At 49.1% G+C, this 21,648-nt stretch overlaps 1 protein-coding gene across 17 annotated transcripts in view; it reads right to left on the bottom strand.

Moving 5' to 3' along the window:
• The window catches only part of DYSF (dysferlin), a 236,488-nt gene that overhangs the window by 208,429 nt on the left and 6,411 nt on the right, over positions 1 to 21,648 (bottom strand). For 9 of the 17 annotated variants that reach the window (XM_017877593.1, XM_017877597.1, XM_017877609.1 and 6 more), the window contains exons 1-2: positions 14,282 to 14,563; positions 475 to 530 (exon numbers count right to left, since the gene is read on the bottom strand). In XM_017877593.1, coding sequence (XP_017733082.1) covers positions 475 to 530; positions 14,282 to 14,372 — 147 coding nt within the window. In that variant the 5' untranslated portion in view covers positions 14,373 to 14,563. Of the gene's footprint in view, positions 1 to 474; positions 531 to 14,281; positions 14,564 to 21,648 lie in introns of those variants that run through there. The other 8 variants (XM_017877594.1, XM_017877596.1, XM_017877598.1 and 5 more) reach the window with 1 other exon arrangement.

Raw genomic sequence — 21,648 nt, 5'->3', positions numbered from 1 at the left:
TGCGTCCGACCCCATCCATGCAAGGCAGCAGGGCTTCCAAAGGACCACCCGGAAGCCATGTATGCAGGGAGTTGGTTGAGGAGACAGGGGCCAGCAGGAGCCAGAAGAGGACCTGCCTCATCAGGGAGGGCTGTGGGGAAAAGGTGAGCTTTGAGCAAGGAAAACAAACAGCCTGTGTGAGAGAAACAGGCAGGCAAGAGAGTCCCTGAGCACCCTTTACTTGGCTGGCCAGAGCTGGGGGGAAACAGAAACAAAAAATGTCTAGCTCCTCTCCATTTACCTAGTAGGCCAGGCCACCAACCCTCCTCCCAGGTTCCTAGAGCCAGAAGGATTTCGTTGGCAGGCTGGACCACCAGCCCCTCCCCACCTCAAGGACACTGCTGAGAAGGCACCTCCTCCACAAGCCCCCTAACTTGTCCCTGCAGACACAACTGCAGCAGAAAGAGAGAAAAGGAAGGAAAAAAACTCACATACCTCATTCCATACAGGGTTCACACTGTTCTTGATGACTTTGGTTCTCTTCTTCACCCCTACAAGAGACACAAAAGGAAGAGTGGAGAGACACATCCCACCCCGCACCTTCCACTGAGTTAGACTCAGCTTCTGAGACCTGTGCTTCAGCTCGGTCACCAAGGGAAATCTTACAAAACCAACAGATTCCCCGTGAACCCACCAGTCTGCAATGAATCCCCAATGCCAGTCACACAACTTCCCCTGTCAGCTCTGGGACCTCAGAAACATGCTTTCAAAAGAAAGTACCCAGGTCGACTCTCTTTATTGAGTTTGTTATTGTTATTTCTGACTTTTTAAATAATTTTTTTTTTTTTTTTTTTTTTGAGACGGAGTCTGGCACTGTCACCCAGGCTGGAGTGCAGTGGCGTGATCTGGGCTCACTGCAAGCTCCGCCTCCTGGGCTCGCCATTCTCCTGCCTCACCCTCGCCAGTAGCTGGGACGACAGGCGCCCGCCACCACACTCGGCTAATTTTTTGTATTTTTAGTAGAGACGGGGTTTCACTGTGTTAGCCAGGATGGTCTCGATTTCCTGACCTCGTGATCCACCCACCTTGGCCTCCCAAAGTGCTGGGATTACAGGCATGAGCCACCACACCCAGCCTAAATTTTTTAATTATAAATTTTCTGATTCTAGCTTCTTCTTTTTTTTTTAGAGACAGCATGTCACTCTGTTACCCAGGCTGGAGTGCGATGGTGAGATCACAGCTCACTGCAGCCTCAAACTCCTGGGATCACGCTATCTTCTCACCTCAGCCTCTTGAGTAGCTGGGACCACAGGCACACACCACTAGATCCAGCTGGTGTGTGTGTGTGTGTGTGTGTGTGTGTGTGTGTGTGTGTGTAGATGGGGGCCTCACTATATTGCCCAGGCAGGTCTCGAACTCCTGGCCTCAAGGGATCCTCCCACCTTGGCCTCCCAAAGTGCTGGGATTACAAGTGTGAGCCACCACATCCAGCCTTCTAATTTTAAAAATGAACCATCTTCCTAGAAAGTATTTCATTTCTCTTTTGAACATCTACCTCCAGAAATTATAGGATTCCATCTATAAGAAATGTCCAGAATAGGCAAATTCATAGAGACAGAAAGCAGATTAGTTGTTTCCAAGAGCTAAGAAAAGGGAAAGGGAAGTTGGAAATGGGGCGTGATTGATAAAACTGTATGGGGTTTCTTCTTGAGGTGATAAAAATGTTCTGGAATTAGATCATGATGTTGATGGCACAACATTGCAACCTAAAACCACATAAATTATATACTTTGAAATGGTTAAAATGGTGAATTTTATGATATGTTAATTTTACTTCCATTAAAACAAAATCCACTTCACCCTCCAAGGCCTTGAAGGAGTCTGTCTGAGGCAAGCTGTCCCAAGGAAGCTCTGTGTGGCTGGGAGGGCTGGCTGAGGGCATGCAGAATGGCGTTGAGGTGGACAGGAAGAACTAACACTTTAATGGCTGAGAGCTCACCCACAGTGCCCCAGACGATGCATGGCAGAAGCCCTTCCTCTGGAGCAGTGGGCATGAAGGGGCGAGTGCCTGTCCCCAGTGAGGTGGGACAGGTGAGGCTTGAAAGAAAAGTGGAGAGGGAGACGCACAAGGAGACCCCCCTCCTAGGGCAGGTTCTACAGCTGTGAGCAGGGAGGTCATTTCCATAGAAGAGCCGTAGGCTGGGAGAAACAGGCAGGTGCCGCAGCCCCTGGTCCTTTACTGGGCTGGCAAGTGCATTTCTCTCTCTGAATGATCCACAAAACAAGGAGTTTGGACAGAGCTTTGGCCCTCCGCGCTTGAGGGCCCACCATGTGGACTGACAGGTCAGAGCGAGGGGTTCCCCCACTAAGCCCAGCAGGTCTGCAGACATATCTTCCATGAAGACACTGACCCACAGAAAGAGTATGGAAAGACCCAGAGAAGAAGAGAAAGCATTTAATGAAGCTTTGTTCTGCAGTGCCCTGGGGAGCACAGGAAGGGCTAACCATGTCTGACTTTTCCAGTAAGCATCAGGAACAGAAAAGATGGGGCGTTCAACAGACAATTCAAGGGGTTCAGCCTGACACCGAACTTTTATTTGGGTCGGCTCTTAAAGATCACCTCATTCCACCCGAACTGTGCAAGACTCAGTGGAAAGCCTTTGGTCTCCACCTGGATGGCTCAGCTTTCAGAGAGTCCTGCCTGGACCACGAAAGCCCCTTGAGCCTCTGGCAACATCTCCCAGGAGCCCCAGTAAACTTTGGAGTCAAGCACATCAGTGTCCATTCAGCCTGGAGAGGTGCAGCCTCCTGTGGGGTCGGCCCCACCTGCCAGGTTCAGAGCCTGGAGAAGAGGAGGAGGGAAGCAGAGAGGGATCGAGCAGGCAGGCAAGGGGTGAGGGAGGATTTGAAGAAGAGGAGAGAGAAATAGAGAGCGCACACGTGAGAGGGAGCAAAAGACCACCTGAGAGAGGGAGGCAGAGAGGAGCTCAGGGAGATTCTAAGGGAGTTATCTTGTAAATCTTTGCTCGCTGTAGTGAGTCCCGCAGAGATTCCGATAAACCTCCCGCAGGGAGAGGTTGAGCTCCCAAACTCCCTCTCCCGCTGCGAATCACTGATCATGGAAAAAAATTACGAAATTTGAAATCACAGACCACTATAAAACACTTATTTCCTGTGATTCTTTGGGGCAGCAGTTCAGACTTTTTGGTCACAGGATGTCGCTGTTAAAAGTTATTGAGGATGCCAAAGAGCTTCTACTTAGGTGGCCTGTATCCATGAATTTTTACGTTAGAAATTATAACTGAAGCATTTAAAAATAATTATTTAGTAGTTAATTTTAAAATCACAATAATAAGCCCAATAAATATTAACGTAAGTGATACATCTATAACAACAATAACAAAAAACTGTAACTTCCCAAAAAAGGAAAAGTGACACTTTTAGATTTTTGCAAATCTCTTTAATGCCTGGCTTGATTCTCATATCTCATTCAAACTGCTGAGACTCCTCTTTTTGGTTGATGTCTATGAAGAAAATCCAGCCAGATATGTAGTTGGAAAGGGAGGCCTATTATAATAAACTTTCAGATAATTGTGAATATCCTTCTTTGATACTACATCAAAACTCAACAAGTATTAGTTCTTAACTTCTTAACAGTGAGTTGCAATGTGAAATCTGAAACTAGGCCAATGAACAGTTTGTACTCTGCTACATTAAAATTCATTGTTCTATCTTGCACTTTGAATGAATCTTTCACCCACGTATGATTCTGTAACGACTGCACTGGTCATTTGGAAAATTTGTGTTCAATCAGTTATGTAGATCTTCTAGATGTTGACACATTTCATAATGCCCTAACAAAAAATTACACTCATTCATAATGTCACCATCAGCCTTCTGTAAGGAGGTAGGGTGATTGAGCAATCTGCCTGCTTTACAGCTTTCTGTCTTACAGCCTGTTTTTTTCAAGCTCTGTGTAGCAGGCGGTCACCTAGTGAGCTAAAACCAGTTCCTGACAGGCCCCAGAAACTTATAGATGAACCCCAGTGAACTTTCCCCATGACCACGCTAAAGCCTGCACTCCAGGAGACCTGTAACTTCATTACCATAACATGTGACCTATGTGCTGGCACCTGACTTACTGCATCTGTGCCACTGGGAACCCTCCTCTACATGCCATGATGCGCCCTCTCCCCTCTCCGTTGCCCCATAAAACCCTCCTGTCACTTTCCCTCAGGGAGACACTGCTTTGTCCCGGTGCTCTGGCTTGTGACAAGTAATAAAACTCCTATTGATCAAAACCTGCATTCTCATGCAGAGTCGTTTGTTACTCCCCATGTGAACAAATCCGAGTTTTGGGGGAGTAACACTTTCAGTACTGGGAAGCTGGAAGTTACTTCTCAAAGTTTTCTAAACTCCAATTTCTGCTTGAAAGCTCAAATTTCTTTGATTGGCAGCAAGTGGTATTTCAAGCCATTTTCCTTGAAATGGCAGGCTTACTGTTTCATTTTTAAGAAAATATCTGCCCAATGCCCAGATCAAATAACTATAGTTTGTCAGTCATTCTTTAAAGTAAAAACAGTATTCCATGAAAAAAAAAAGCAGCTAGTTCGGTTTGTCACTCAAGCAGTGAGTCCAGTGCTTTTCCTGGAGACAGTCATCACTTTGTGATGGGCAGCAGAGGTGCTCTATACATACTTCCCATTCCATCATACAGAACATTCTCAACACCTGTACAGGAGGATTCAAACTGATCCTTTTACTGCTTCATCAAGGACACTCTTAAACGAAACTGCCTTTTTATTTTTAATTGTGAGTGCATGCAATCTAAAACACACAACAAGAAGCACAATTTAGTGCCAAGGCTTTTTTTTTTTTTTTCCTTGAGATGGAGTCTCGCTACAGTCACCCAGTCTGGAGTGCAGTGGTGTGATCTCGGCTCACTGCAACCCCCACCTCCCAGGTTCAAGCGATTCTCCTGCCTCAGCCTCCTGAGTAGCTGCGACTAGAAGTGCCCACCACCTAACTTGGCTAATTTTTGTATTTTTAGTAGGGACGGGGTTTCACCATGTCAGCCAGGCTGGTCTCAAATTCCTCAGCTCAGGTGGTCTGCCCACCTCAGCCACCCAGAGTACTGGGATTACAGGTGTGAGCCACCACACCCAGCCTGCCAAGGCCTTGATTAGTGTTAAGGTGCCAGTAGCATTAGCTGCCATTGCTGTTGTACCATCAGTACAAATGTCCAAACAGTGAAAAAGGCAGTTGTTGTGAAGGAGTTTTGACCTTCTGACCTGTTCAAAGAATCTTGAGGATTCCCCCCAGGTTCCATGTACACTTTAAGAACTTCTGAGGGACAGGTGAGGTCCTCACACTTGTAATCCCTGCAGTTTGGAAGGCTGAGATGGGAGGATCGCCTGAGGCCAGGAGTTCAAGACTAACCTGGGCAATATAGTGGGGCCCCATCTCTACAAAATATTTTAAAAAATAGCCAGATGTAGTGGTGCATGTGGTGCCTGTGGTCCCAGCTACTCAAGATGCTGAGGTGGGAGGTATGCTTGAGCCCAGGAGTTTGAGGCTGCAGTGAGCTGTGGTCATACCACTGCATTCCAACCTGGGCAACAGAGCAAGATCCTGTCTCTAAAAAATAAAATAATCTCTTAAGAAATTCATTTAACATTTTTGCCTCAATTTCCTCATAATAATACCTACCTTACAAGAAGTTGTTATGAAAATTACCAAGATAGAATGCTGAGGTGCCTGGCACATAGCATGCTGATTACATGTGAGTTTCCTTCCCCTGCCCTTCCCTCTGTGCCCACTCTGACGGATCTAGTGAACTCCTACTGCATCTTCAACACCCAGCACGGTTGTCTCTCCTCTGGTAAGACTCCCCTGACTCTCCCAAAAGAGGCAGCTGGTCTCTCTTTGGTGCTCCCTAACCAAGCTGTGACCACATGTGCAGCACAGCAGCATAGCAGTGTTCGTCTAGCTCTGAACCCTCAACTGGGCTGGGAGTTTCTGGCGGCAAACACCATGCCTTACTCATGTTACTAACAGTAACCCTAGTCTATAGCGAGGTGGCCAGTAATCGGGTGCTGAGCGAATGGGTCCTTTTCTTTCCACCTTGACTGCAAGTTGACTTCCTCACGAGAGGATAGAAGCGCTGTTTGCAGGGAACGCCCCAAGACTTCATTCATAGTGTGGCTGTTTGTCAGCGGAGGGAGGATGAAAGGAGGCGTCATGTAGGGGAAGGGTCCTGGCTGAGCCACTTGGAATTCTCTGTGGCCCATGTTGGTGTGGCTCCAGCAGGAGTCAGACACACCGCTTGGGAGTCACTTGACTAACAGCCACCTTAGGGAAGACCTTAGGGAGGATTCATAACCTCCAGGCCTTGCTCCTCAGCAATCAATGGATCATAACAAAAGTGTCTGCTGCACAGGGTTCTGAGGAGGCCTGAGATGCAAGCTACGTGTCCACTTCCCCTCCCCTATCACAGATCAGCTTCCTGTGACCTACAGGAGTAACATGGAAAATTCCATCTGCAGCCTCTCCTGAGTTGCACACTGGGAAACTCATTTCCTGGTGCTCCAGGCTTCCTTAAGTGAGCGATATCTGTGTGCCAAGCCCTGTGCTAAATATCTTTTAATCATTTTCCACTTCCTACCTTCCCTGAAGATGAGGAGAATAAAAGCCCTCAATGAGATTTCACTAAGTCCTGGTTAAAAGGGCCAACTCTGGGAACCCCTGGGTAACACGAAGGAAGGGGTCACTCATGGGTGCTGCAGCCCCAAAGAGGAGCAGGAAACGAATGAAACATTCACTCAGCACAATCACGTGATTTACAGACACCAAGAAAAGGGAAGGCACATTGATAATTAGGAAACAGTCAAGAAAATAGTTCCTCATCATGGATTTCGACCCGCCCTGCTCCTGATCACTAATTTTGGCCTTGAGAGTTGTGGCTTTATGCATGTAATTTAGCAGAAGTTTAAGATACAGGAAAGCTCACAGCTTATGCGGGGTGAGGAAAGAGGGCCATGCCCTCTTCCCAAACTGCTCTGAGGAACTGGGGACCAGCAGCAGGTGTAAGAATCATTATGAAACCCCCAGGGTTCCTCTAGACTGAGTGACTCAGCCAATTACAAAAAGACAAATAGTGTATGATTCCATTTATATGAAGTACCTAGAGTAGTCAAAATCGGTCGGGCACAGTGGCTCACGCCTCTAATCCCAGCACTTTGGGAGGCGGATGCGGGCGGATCACCTGAGGTCAGGAGTTCGAGACCAGCCTGACCAACATGGAGAAACCCTGTCTCTACTAAAAATACAAAATTAGCTGGGCGTGGTGGCGCATGCCTGTAATCCTAGCTACTGAGGAGGCCGAGGGAGGAGAATCACTCAAACCCGGAAGGCAGAGGTTGTGGTGAGGCGAGATCGCACCATTGCACCCCAGCCTGGGCAACAAGAGCAAAGCTCTGTCTCAAAAAATGAAAAATAAATCATAGAGAAAGTAGAACTGTGATTACCAGGGACAGTGAGGGAGGGGAATAGGGAGTTAGTGTTCCATGGATACAGAGTTTTGGTTGGGGAGGATGACAAGTTCTGGAGATGGTGATAACTGCACAAAGATTAATGCCACAGAACTGTATACTTAAAAATGGCTAAGATGATGCATTTCATGTTATGTGCATTTTACCACAATTTTTTTTTAAGTCCAGGTGGGAAAGGGTGTGGACATAGATGGTGGGCCTGAGGTCTATCAGCCAGTATCAGCTTGGGGAATGGGAAGGAGGAGGAGCAGAAGAGGTCTCCCATGCTCGGATGTCCCTCCTAGAGAGGGGACAGAGAGAAGGAGAGAAGTTGCGGTGTCTCAGACTCCCAGTGAGAGAGACGGAGAGACAGCTGCATCTGCCCATGAGTCAGGCAACAGGAGTTACTCTCACAAGCTGCAGGGGGCTTTGGATCCTGCAGCAGCCTGGATGCAGACTCTTGCTTTTCCCCCAAATATTTATCGAGGGCTTACTTTGTGCAGGGCATTTCTTGACGGCCCCATTAGAATACTCATAAGACCAAGAAAGTGACAGAAATTCAAAGAATCAGCAGAAAACCCCAAGGCAGCAGCAAGTGAAAGAAGGAAAGATGGCCCTAGCCTGGGCTGAAGGAAGGGCCTGTATTACCTCTTGGTACAGACACCCCCAAACAAAAAGCACAGGTAGATGGTCATTCTGACACCTGCCCTGCCATGGTTTACTCAGGTCTGGACACCCCAGGAACTGGGCAGCTGTCTCCCCTATCACCCGCAGAGCGCTGCTCCTCTCCCCTCAACCACCCTCCACCCCACCTTTCTAAATCCTAGCTGGAACCACAGAAGTGGCCAAAAAGGGAGGGAGCCATGGTGAAATGGACTTCAAGAGAAGCAGTCTTAAAACTCAGAAGGCCAATTAGAACTGGGGAAGATATTAGAAACATCTATGACAAAAATTGTAACATTCTCAATATATAAAGAACACTTGCAACTAATGAAGGAAAAGACAAACACGCCCCACCATGGGCAAATGAAAAAGTAATTCAGTAAGAATAAATACAAACAGATGATAACAATAAAGTATCACAAATAGTATTTGTACCTTTAGAACGTGTCAAAGATTTATAGGACAGTGCTTTGTGTTAGCAGGATTATTAGAAAAATAAGCCCTCATACTTGGCTGACAGGAGAATAAAGTTGATACAGACTTTATTCAAAGTCTGTATCTTTATTCAATTTAGACTTTAAGAACAATTTGAGAAATGCAGCAATGCATTAAATCTGTCTATAACCTCTGACATAGCAATTTATCTTCTGGTATTTACCCAAAGGAAATAATTAAATATGTGGCCAAAGATTTAGTCACCAGAATGTGCCTCACAGTGACTGTATAATTTAAGCACTGGATATAAATATAAACATTTATATAACCTAAAGAGTCATCAATAGGAGGTTGAGTAAATTAATGATGGTACATTCACATAATAAAATATTATGCAGACATTTTAAAAGGTTTTACAGAAGAATACTTACTGACATAAAAAAAATGCCCCTTTTTAAAAATTAATTAATTAATTTTTTTGAGACAGAGTGTCATTCTGTCATCCAGGCTGGAGAGCAGTGGTGAGATATTGGCTCACTGCAGCCTCCACCTCCTGGGTTCAAGCGGTTCTTGTGCCTCTGCCCCCCGAAGTAGCTGGGATTACAGGCACGCACCACCACGCCTATCTAATTTTTGTATTTTTTAGTAGACACGGGGTTTCACCCTGTTGGCTGGTCTCAAACTCCTGGCCTCAAGCAATCTGCCCACCTCAGCCTCCCAAAGTGCTGGGATTATAGGCGTGAGCCACCACACCCGGCCCCTGGTTTATTTTCAGCAAATGTGCAAACATTTGGGGGAAAGAATCTATGATGGGATTACTTCTAGAAAGAAAGAGTCTGGAGACTTCTGGTGGAGAAATGGGAATGACCAGGTGCTATTTCTTGACCTGTTTGACCTGGGTGATATCACACAGGTATTCTCTTCACACACATATTTACTCTCCACCATGGCATTATTACTATTTGGGCTGAATAACTCTGTGGTTGGTGTGGGGGACCTCCCCTTGCACTGTGGAATGTCTAGCAGCATCCCCGGCCTCTATCCTGTAAATACACACCCTGTGCCGCCAACCCCTGTGGCAACAACCCAAAATGTCTCCAGACATTGGCAAATGTCCTCTGAGGAAAAAACTGCCCCCAGTTGAGAACTACTGTATTAAATCATATATTTATATCTTCTGTACTTTGCTTGCATGTTAAATTTCATAATTAAAATTTTTTTTAAAAGGGAAAAAAATCTTGGAGGAAACGTGTCAAATTGTTAACAAGTTAATTCAACATGGCATGATTTGGGGCTATTTTTTACTTTTGCCTCATGCCTTTCTGTAGTTTGTCATTTTTAACAGCAAGTACATATTATGTTTCTAAAAAGAAAACAGGCCAGGCGCAGTGGCTCATGCCTGTAATACAAGCACTCTGGAAGGCCAAGGCAGGTGGATTGCCTGATGTCAGGAGTTCAAGACCAGCCTGGGCAGCATGGTGAAACCCCATCTCTACTAAAAAAAAAAAAAAAAAAAAAATTAGCCAGGCATGGTTGCAGGTGCCTGTAATCCCAGCTACCCAGGAGGCTGAAGCAGGAGAATCACTTGAACCCGGGAGGCGGAGGTTGCAGTGAGCCGAGATCGTGCCATTGTACTCCAACCTGGGTAATAAGAGCGAAATTCAATTTCAAAAACAAAAAAAGAACAAGAAAGAAAGAAAGGAAAGAAGGAAGGGAGGGAGGGAGGGAGGGAGGTAGAAGGAAAGAAGGACATAAAGCTCTTTTCTTCTTCTTCTTTTTTTTTTTTTTTTNTTTTTTTTGAGATGGAGTCTTGCTCTGTTGCCCAGGCTGGAGTGCAGTGGCTCAATCTCGGCTCACTGCAACCTCCATCTCCCGGGTTCACGCTATTCTCCTGCCTCAGCCTCCTGAGCAGTTGGGATTACAGGCACCTGCCACTACGCCCAGCTAATTTTTTTGTATTTTTAGTAGAGACGGAGTTTCACCGTTTTAGCCAGGATGGTCTTGATCTCCTCACCTCGTGATCCACCCACCTCAGCCTCCCAATGTACTGGGATTATAGGCATGAGCCACCGCGCCTGGCTGCTGTTTTCAATATTTTAAGTCATTTGTGATGTGTAAACAGCTAGGTTCCGAGAGTCTGGGGCCTTCAGCCCACTTTCCCTACACAGGTGAGTGAAGAGTGTTCCCTGAGGATAGGAATCCACCTCCAACTAGTTCTATAAGATCTCCCGACTCCTGTCCAAAATCTAGAGACCCCCAGGAGATAGAGAAGAGAAGAGGTGGGAGGGGGAGGCTGGAGGAGAAGATGCCCTGATAGGACTGACAGGATGAGGGAGAGGGAAGTGTCAGTAATGACTTCTGGGTTCCAGGCTGGTGACACAGGGCAGAAATTCACCATGTGGGGACATAGCAGATCCAGCCTTCAAGGAAATAAGATGTTTCAGCTTTAAAGTAGCAGGGATCTGGTTTTGTTCTTGCATGCATCCAAGCACCTAGAACAACAGCACCAGGCACATAGTAGGTACTCAATAAATATTTGTTCAATGAGCTAAATGCATGAATAGAGGGATATAAATAATCACATTACGGAATGGAAAATGGGCAGGGCAGAAAAGAAGTACAGACGATTAAATACTATAGGAAATTAAGCTGCTCGTTCACACAATCAGTCAAAAACATCTACCACGGCCCAGTTACTCATGGTATTTTTAGTTAATGAATTAATTAATATAAAAAAAAGAATGAGCAGTATTCATTAGTAGCCTCTACTATTAATAGAAGTCCTTAGACGGGGAAGCCAAAAAATTGCCCTCAGAGTCCAGCCTCCCAGAGCTCATAGTCTATTTTGGGAGGCAGGTCATGAAATTACATCCGAGACAGGGAACAACTGCAAGGAAAGTGCGGCCAGCCCAGCCCCATACATTTCAGGCTGCCTGTAGGAGCCAAACACACAGTGCAGGCTGGCTTCTCGGCAAGCGGGCCACTGTCCCATCTGTGCCATGAGAAGGTTGGGCTCAGTGCTTCTCAACCCTGATGCACATCCAAAACACCTGAAAATTTGTCAGAGACAACACCTATGCCTGGGGCCCCACCGGAAAGGATTTGGCTTCAGAAAAGGCAGGCAGGGAGGTTGGCAGTGGTCTTTGGTAAAGCTCCCACACAGAATGTTGACTTGCAGCCAGAGTTGAGTCCCCCCAGCCTACAATGCTTTGTAAGTTCTGAACTTACAAAGCATTGTAGTTCAGTGTGTAAGTGTGAACTTACAATGCTTTGTAAGTTCATTCACACAATCAGTCAAAAATATGTACCACTAATAGGTTTCCCTCCTTAGGCATCAACTCAGCCCCAAACTCCATCGTGAATGCTCCCACCAGGGGGAGCACATTAATTTCACCTGCCACCACATCTCAGCCCCATTTTTCCCAAGATGCGGTTCCAAAATAACCTGCATTGGGTATCTGTTAAATGCTGATTCTTAGGTCACCTTCCAGACCTGCTGCATCAGAACATCTTCAGATGGGGACTCTGGAATCTGTTTCTCAAACACATTCTACAAGTGATCCTCAAGAACAGTCAAGTGAGTGGACCATGTCCCAGACTGAGTGAAGCTCCCAGGCACACCTGGAGGATGGCTAGAGGCTGGGCCAGAAAGAGCACAAACACTAGAAAGCACCTACTTGTGCTCAGCACTGGGACAAACCAATGAACAAATAGGACAGGTCACTGCTCTCAAGGCACCCTGATGCCCTAAGCATGGAGCTGAGCACAGCCCAGTGGGGGCAAGGGTGTGAGCATCCCTAGCAAGGTGCTGCTGCTTGTCATCCAGAGAGGAGAGACTCATGACAGCCAGGGGAATCCTGGGTGTCCTCCTGGAGAAGGTGGCATTGCCCTGGGCTTTGAAACACAAATAGACTTGAAACAGCTGGAGATGTTACATTCTATTATATGGTATTTCTGTTTTCCGAGGAGATCACCAGTGCAAATAAATAGTAAGGCATTACAAAGAAGGAATACAGTGATCTGGGTGAGATAGCAGCTGCACGTGTTCGGGGTACTTGGGCCAGGGCAATAGTAAAGAGGGGCCTCAAGGGATTTGGTCATCTTCCTGACTCAAGGACAGTGCCCACTCCAAGCGCTGGTAGCTCCCTGCTGTGACCACTGACCTGAACACATTTAACTTCCCTGGGTTTCAATTTCCTTATTTGCAAAATGGAGACACCGGTAGCCACCAAGGGACTGTTACAAGACAAGGGAAAGAGTTGTGAGCAGACCCAAAAGAGTGTTAGAGCATCCAGAGCCATATACTAATATGTGCCCTGCTCAGTGTCCTTAGGGAATTTATTTTCCAGACAATCGTGACCCTGCAATTTCTGCACAGCAAAGCCTTAGGTAGCATCTGATGGACGATGGAGAATGAAGGACTTTGTCTTGAAGTTGCTCTTGCATGGTGAACTCCCAGGCATGTCACCGATCAATGAAAATAGCGAAATTTTCTTCAACGTTTCAAATCACACTTTTCAAAAGAGGAATACATATAACTTGTCCCACAGCAAAGAATAAAAGCTACACATAGATCTCCCTTTGCCAAATCGTGTCTTTCACCTATCATTATTTTGGGGGTGCTTGGAGATATGATTCAGACCACGGATCAGACTTAAAGAGCTCCCTTGGTGCCTCCACTGAAGGAGTCTTATGAGAACACCAGCCACTCTTCCCTCTTCATTTGACCATCTTTTCTGATACATGGATTTTTCTTATTCTTATTTTGATTATTGATTCCACAAAGCTACAGGGTGTGGCTCCTGGCTAAGTGGAGACCCTCTCTCCTCTCCTCATTTATCTTTCTCTGCAGAACTGGGGTCCTGACTCACAGCTATTGTTCCATCTCTTAATTTTGACAGATCCTTCCTCTTCCCTTTCCCCTCCTGAGACACCCGCTCCCATGGGAATCCGTCTTGGAGGGGCTGGGGAAGGGGATTCAGGAAGCCTGGTGAGAAGCGGAGTGTGTGTGTGTGATTTCTCTGCTGCCCCACACAGAGATACCTGTATCCACTCTAAGCACTACACGTAGGGGCTTAGCTTCTTGAATTTAGAGAAAATATCCTTGACATTCCTCAAAATTCCTTGTATCAAGGCCATTTCCATCCTATTCTGTTCCTTTTCCTACTGATTAAGACGGGGCAGATTCAATATAGCCAATGTTGGATAAAGATGGGTGAATGAATGAGTGAATGAATGAATGAATGAATGAATGAATGAATGAATGAAAAAAAGACAGCTTTCAAAGCACATCATCTACACGCCCCGTTTTTCAGTGGCCCTGATTCCTCTCTACCTTCTGCACCCATCTTCCAACTTACCCTTATCCCCACTACCCAGTAAAAGCTCGGACTTTATTTCCTCTGGATATCAGTCTTAGAAAAGTTATAACCGCTGACCTACGGCACTTTCGCTTTTCCAATTTTTCAAAGCCCTGTGGCATTTATTGTGCTCTGCTCATTTCTCCTCATCGCCCCCCTGCAGAAGTTGGAACTGGGATTTCTGTCCCTGCCGACAAAGGGAGAAACTGTGGCCTGGACTAGGGTTAGCTCCCGAGCAGGGGCTGCAGACCCCCCAGTGAGCGCCGAGAGTCGGGTAGCACCCGAGCGTGGGCGCGGCGGCCACGGGGCTCTCACCTCGGAAAGTCAGGCTTGCGACAGGGTCGCTGCGCCGGTCCTTCTTCGCACTGGGGAGGTTGCTGGCCCTCACCAGCAGGCAGCACAGCATGGCTGGGCAGCCCGGGCGGCGCACAGGCGCGCAGTCAGGGCGGGAGCGGGAGCACCGGGCCCGAACACCCACCCAGCAAACGCCCGGCTCCCAGGCAGCCGCGCCAAGAGAGCTGTAGCCTTCGCTGCTCCTCCGCGGAGAAGTGGCCAATGCCTGAGAGAGGCTGCAGGGAGGACACCGGACACCCACTGGGCGGACCCTCCCCTCCGGCCCCTACCCAGATCCGCCCTGCCCGCGGCGGGCGGGGAGGGACAGGGGTCAGACGGGCGCCTGTGGGGGCGCTGGTCCCTAGCTCCGCGGGTCCCAACTGCTGGCCAGGAACCAGGCGCCGCTGATGCGGGCGCGCAGCTCGGCTTCCGAGAGTGCACAAGGCGCCGTGGGGCCTGCTCCACGGGAGCCTCCGGTGACCAAGGCTCCACACCAGCCAGGGCGCCCGGGCCTGGTGCGCACCGGTGCCGACTTGGCCGCCGCCCTGTGCGCTCGGCGAAGGGGTGAGAAGGAGGCAGGAGTGCAGGCGGAAGGAGTGGGCGATCAGAGGCGGGGATGAGAGTGTGTCTTCGGGGAAACCAAGTCCGAGGGCGCGCTGAAGGGGGAGTATGCGCAGCGTGCCGTGCACCCCGAGCCCCCAGCCTCCCCGCCTCTCGCCTCTCTCCACCCGCCCCATGATCTGCGCCCAGGAGCCCGTCCTCTCCCCTCTGCAGGCTGCCGGGGCGGCCGTTTGGGTTTTCTGGGACCCCCAGGCCGAGAGAGACTCCGAGGTTCGAGTCCCCGCCAACCCGCCTCGAAGCCTTCTCCTCGGCTGTGTCGAGTCACTCATCTTTGGAGGCAGAGATCTGTATTCAAATCATACTGAGTTCCCTGGAGAACTAGGGTCCAGCTGCGGCCCATTCTGTCCCCCGCAAGTCCCCCATCCTCAACAATCTCTACACTCCCTAGTCTCCACAGTGGGAAAGCTGCTCAAGGTGTAAGCCTTGAACGGTGATAGTCGTTTCGCTTATTATGCCTGGTTCCTTTCCAGCCTATGAACTTCTTGACACAGGGGCCCTGGCTTTGAGCTTCTATCCCCCAGCACTCCAGCACCTAGCCCCGGTCACGGCACTGTCCGTCTTCCCACGGCCCAAGTCCTCACTAACCAATCTGTTCACTCAACCTAAATGCACTGCTGCGCAAAATCTCAACTCCCTTTCCCCTCTCTTATTTTGAGGGATTCAGCATTCTCACAGGGCTAAGCCATAACCCTGGCGAATCCAACTCAGCCTGCCCCCAACCATTGATGTGTTGGAGAGTAACACAGCCGGCCTCAGGGGTGCCTTTTGTAGTCATGACCCCTAACTCAAGCGAGTCCTCACTGCTGGGGGCAATCATACTATACATCTTGTTTCCCTCTCTCCCAGATGCCCCTAGAATACCCCATCGCCCAACCCCACTCTCAGTTTGCTTCCTCTTTACGGAGCAGAGAACTTCCTCAGGCCCCCAGGCTCCTTCTAACGCCCTCGGCATCTCTGCCCAAATCCTGTGAGTTCTCTCCTGTTCTTACGAATGAATCACCTGTACTCCCCACTGAGAACAACTGGACACTTGGACATAGACCCCATCCCCTCTCTCCCATTCAGTGGTGAGTCTGCAGTGATTCTCTTGCTCTCTTGCCTTAGCAAGTTCCCTTGTTTACCGGATCATCCCATCAGCACAAAAGTATGATGCTATTGCTCTCAAGAAAGCACACCCTTGACCCCACATCCCCTTCAGCTACTGGTCATTTCTCTCTTTTCACAACAATGCCCTTGGAATGAGCTCTCCATACTTTCTGTCTCCAACCTCCCTCCTCCATTCTGTCTTGAACCCACCCAGTGACACCTTCAACCCCACCAGGTCACCAAAACTGCAAATCTCCCTCCCACTCTCCTTCAAAATACATCCAAAATCCCACCATTTCTCACCATCTCCATTGTAACTGCCCCCAGTGGAAGCCTGTCATCCCTTGCCTGAGTCATTTAATGAACTCCATAGACTCCCTATGTGTCTCCTGCTCTGCCCTTGCCCCCACGGTCTATCCTCAATCCAATTCTCATGACCTGGTTTTACTCAAAGTCTTCCGATTTTGCTCCCATCTCACTCAGCACAAAACTCAAAGGCCTTATGTAACCTTAAAAGCCCTGGCTGACCTCGCTGACCTCCCCAGGACCCATGCTCCTTCAAGCGTACTAGCCTTCCAGCTGTTCCCCAGACAGGCCAGACCAGCGCCTCCCCAGGGTCTCTGCCAGCTGTTCCCTCTGGCTGGCATGTCTTCCCTTCCTTCAGATATTCACTCCAATGAGACCAACCTGGCCACACAATTGAAAACCACAGCTTTCCCTCTTTCATCTCCATTTCAGGCTTTTTCTCTAGCACCAATCACTGTGTAGCACATGTGTCTTACTGGTTTTCTGTCTTCCCCATCAGAATGTCTGCTCCAAGGATGCAAAGGTTTTTGTCTGTTTTGTCCAGTGCTGTTTCCTCAGTGCCTGAAACAGCACCTGGTGCAAAACACGGTCTCCATAAATTCTTTCTAAATGATGGACTGAAAGAATAAACATTCATCCATCACTTCTGACTTGTTGAAAATAAGTCACATCCCTGCCTTCAGGGAGCTTCTGGTCAGGGGGTAGAGACCACAGAGGGTGGCAACCACATCTATAGGCACTGTGGGAAGTGCTCCCAAGAAGTGGAAGACTGGTAAAGGACAGAGCTGGGATGAGCATGGGGGTGGGGAAAAGGAAAGTGAGGAGAGTCTGAGCCCATTCTCATCACAGCACATTCTCTAGCTGCTTGGACCCTCTCCCCTTCCTCCCAACTGTACCCTTCTCATCTCCCCTCAAGATGAGGTGGACATTTGATTCCCTCAACATTCATCCAGATCTGCTTCCCTCCTAGCAGAACCTGACTGCTCAGTTATGTAGCCCCAGCTCCAGGATGGATCCCACTCTATCTGAGCACATTTCTTGGCAATGGCTATCGGTCTAGCAAGAGACCTGTGTCCTAAGTCATTCCCCTGGAGAGACAGATTTATATGCCATGAATAGAGAAGCCCAACTCCCTCTCCTGCTTCGTGTGCATGAGGAAGCTTATAGATCCAATTGCTGACCAGTTAAGGACATAGCAGACACAATGGACAGCAGACCAGAGAGAAAAATGGAGCCTGCCTGGGTGCAGGATGATACTATGGAGTTGCTGACAGCAGTGGCCCATCTGGAATGGCCACTGCCAAGACGCAGACTGCAGTGGAGAGACTGGCCAGTGCTGTGCACTCTGCAGAGCCGGTGGGGGCTGGGAACAGGTGGGAGCCCCACCCCCTACCAAGTTGGTGGGGTGGGAGCCCAGAGCTCCCAGGCACAGCTGCAGCTGCTTGGCTGTGGCCCCAGACCCAGGCATCCCTGCACTCTCCAGGGCCCAGGAAGCTTGCAGGCTCAGAAGTGCCTTCTCCCACTCTCTGGCCTCTCCCCACTCCAGTCACCCACTCCAGGGTGGAGCAAAGTTTTGTCCAAGCCCAGGTGCTGTTGCAACCCAGCCAGGTGTGTGCACTGACATGCCAGCCCCTTGTTGCCTCAATGCCCCCCGGACTTTGAGCACTGACAAGCTCAGGAGGGAAGCTGAGGGGCAGCTCTGTCCAGACCTGCAAGCACCCCTCTGCATGAACAGCCTAGGTGCCCTAGGCATGTTGATGGCAGTAGGAGGCAGACAGTCTCCTGGGCAGAAAGGGGTGGGTCCCTGGTGAAACCCCACCTACAAGCCAGGGATGGCCTGAAGCCTGGGGGCTGGGTTGCCAGTTCCAGGTGGAGTCCTCAGCCCAGAGTGAGAACTTATGGTACTTTTTCCCCTGGCCTGCTCCTGGCCACCCATGGACCAATCAGCGCACACTTCCTACCTTCTGAGCCCATAAAATCTCAGGACTCAGCTAGACTCAGACAGATGTTGGGACTACCAGGTGCAGGAAGGAGCTACCCACTCTGGGTCAGGTCTCCTCCACTGGTCAGGAAGACCTGCCTGCAGTGAGGAGTTACCCTCTGCAGGTCTCCTGTCTGCTGAGAGCTGGACACTCATCAGGAGAACCTGCTTGCAGAAATGAACTACCCCACTTTGGGTCTCCTGAGAGCTGTTCTGTCACTCAGTGAAGCTCTCTCCACTTTTCTTACCCTCCAGTTTTCTGTGTACCTCATTCTTCCTGGACACAGGACAAGAACTCAGGACCTGCTGAATAGCAGGAATGAAATAGCTGTAACACAAACAGGGCTGAAACAACCTGCCTTCCAACCCCACTCGCCACGTTGCAGGTGATGAGAAGGAGATAAAAGCTTCAGCCCTTCGGGGAGCCCAGACCTAGGGGTCACATGGCTGTGACACCCTCTTCGGGGCTCTGCAGTTCCTGGTGCCTCTAAGCTTCTGGGCACCACCGCATTCCCCGGTAGTCACAGTGGAAGCCGCTTGCATTATGCCTGGTCCAGCTGCAGCCTTGCACAGAGCCAGCACCTGTACCAGCACCTGGAGCTGCCTGCCCCACCACAGCTGGCATGCCTGGCTGTGCACAGTGGCCGGACCCTGCACTCGCTCACACACCCCTTGCTGCTCAGTGCCTGCCTCACCTTTGGCAGGCGTGGGATCGGGGCTAGTACTGTGAGCTGAGCATAGCCTGCCAGGCTGAGTGGGTGGAACGAGCCCAGTGGGCCCAAGCAAAACTCAGGCAAAGGTGCCACCAGTCACAAAGGTTTCCAGCTGGAAAAAGCAACACCCTAAGGATCCTGTGACAGAGTTGTATAATCTATGTGCCCAGAGCTCACTGCGTCTCTGGACACCAGTTTGTGAGCTGATCCCCTTAAGACTATTTATCATTCTATTTATCATTTAATACATTGATTTTCCCAAGGCTTAAACATGGGGTGTCCAGGAGGCAAACAAACCTTGCCTCTCTGCTCATTTAAGTCTATTTGAGCCAGGATTTCAGTTGCTTGCAGCCTAAATCATCTTCATCCTTACTGACACCCGTGACTTTGGTACCATCTACGTGCCCACAGCATCCAAGTGACTCCACCAAGTCTTACCACCACCCTCTCCTTCCCGGGCCACTGCAGGTGCCTCCTAGCTGGTCGGTCGCATCATCATATCATCACTCTGGCTATGTCTGGCCCATTATCCACACTGCAGGCAAGTGATCTTAAAACAAATATGATTAGGTCACTCTCCTGCTAAAAGCCTCTTGGGAGGTTTATCCAAAGCCCTACTGCGCTCTTGGGATGAAGCCCAGATTCATTTCCTTGGGACAAAGGGCAAGGCCATTCCACCTCTCACTCTCCGAGCTCTAGCTCCAGTGTCTTGTCAGTTTCTAGAATATGCCAGGCTCCCTCTCAGCTCTGAGGTCGGCTGTCCTCTCTGCCTCCAGCTGCCTTCTTCTCTTCCTTTGCAGAACCACCTATTCATACTTCAGGCCTCAGCTTAAAGATCACCTCTCCAGGAAAGCAGTCATGATATTCCGGGGTCTAGACGGGTCCCTCTGGCAAATGACTGCACAGCAGTGCTTTTCCTTCTTAGCACACATCACAATGGTCAGGAATAACTATTAGTGTAATCACCCGTTTCGTGTCTAGCTAGACTGTGGAGGGGAGAGACGAGGGAGAGACCAAGGCTGCCTTAGTGACCCAGGTATTCCCAGCGTGTGGTACAGGACTGGCCTGGCATTGGTATAGTGGACACTGCACATGGCTCCCGGGTGTGGGTTCTGCCCCTGGTGAGTTCAGCCAGTTGTTCTCAAAGGGGGATAGTACTGCCCCCTAGAGGAATTTTGGATATTACAAAGCTTTTTTTTCTTTTTCTTTTTTCTTTCTTTTTTTTTTCTGTCTATCACAGTGATTCCTGGCTTTGCTTTTTCCCCTATCATACCGCACCCTACCCCAGCTCCAATCCATCAGAGTCAGCACAGGAAATGGAAATCTGTAGTGGGTGTAACTAATATTTCCATAGGAACATTCCAAGGGACTTCTGCCTTCCCTTGGCTTGTGTACAAGGAAAAGGGTCTCCCCACATCTGTTCTGCAAACCAGAAAAGCAACCACTGGTGATCTGACCCCTGGACACTTCCTGAGGCCTCTTTCTCATCCCAGGCTCCAACTTCCTGGTCTGGCTGATGTTCACTGCCCTGGACTTTTCCATAATCAGATAACTGATTCCTGCAGACTTCATACTGAGGCCTAGTAACTCAATAGGGCTTCCTCCCGAGGGGACACCATCAGGAATTAAGTTCTAATGGAAAGTGTGGCTGAGACCTGACCTCCACTCCCCAATATATGTTCTCCCCTTCATCCATAGAAATTTTCCATAGCACTTTACTTGGGTACATGGTCACCCAAATAAAAACATTTCCCAGCCTCCCTCATAGCTGAATGTAGCCAGGAGACTAACTGATGACCAACAGAATATGAGCAGAAGGGCTGTATATAACGGCCTGGAAGTGTCCTTAAAGGGAAGGGGCACGCCTCCCTGGCCCCCTTTCCCCTCTGGCAGGAATATAGACAGGGGCGTGCGCCATGATGAACCACATTGTCAGAGGGAACTTCTGGGGATAACAGAGCAATAAAACAGGAGGAGCTGGGGTCCTGGACAGCCTGTGGGTCAGAGTCTTACCAGCCAGGACTGTCTACATTCAACTATTATGTGAGTGGAGAGACCATCGTGCTTATACCAGTGTTAGTTAGGGCTTGTTTACAAACAGCTAGGTCTGCATCCCACCTGAGGCTTCAGGTGAGGGCAGCCCCTCGGGACCCCAGGCTACTCCAGCCCCACTGTAAAGGTGATAGGGCCGGCTTAGGAGCCATAGCCTGGAAGGAAGGGCTTGAGGAGCCTGTTTGCAAACTGAGTTTCATGCTTATTGCGGTATTTCAGGGCTGACAGAGGTAAGGGGGAAGGGGACTAAAGCTCTCCCACTCACTCCATCCTGTAGTCACTGATGACAGGTGCTGCCTGATGAGCCCAAGGGAGAGGACACTGGCTGTCTTCTCTCCAGAGAGCCCAGGCCCAAGGTCTCCAGGACTGAATGAAATACTGTGTCTCAGAAGCGGTCACTGGTGTTCTTTGGGACACATCCAGCCTACAGACATGTAGTCTTTAATCAGTACAATGTTTTATAACAAAATTGTACCTTAAACATTAGAAAATTTTTCCATATACATCTGAATTTACAGCTTCTCTTGAAAAAAATCAGAGAAGGTGGCATCTGGGCCTAGATTTTCCACCTAACACTGACCGTCTGGCAC

The sequence above is a fragment of the Rhinopithecus bieti genome, unplaced genomic scaffold (genome assembly GCF_001698545.2).
Source record: "Rhinopithecus bieti isolate Rb0 unplaced genomic scaffold, ASM169854v2 scaffold_10706, whole genome shotgun sequence".
NCBI lineage: Eukaryota > Metazoa > Chordata > Mammalia > Primates > Cercopithecidae > Rhinopithecus > Rhinopithecus bieti.
The sequence above is the reverse complement of the archived record's forward strand: the minus strand, read 5'-3'. Positions and strand labels throughout refer to the sequence as shown.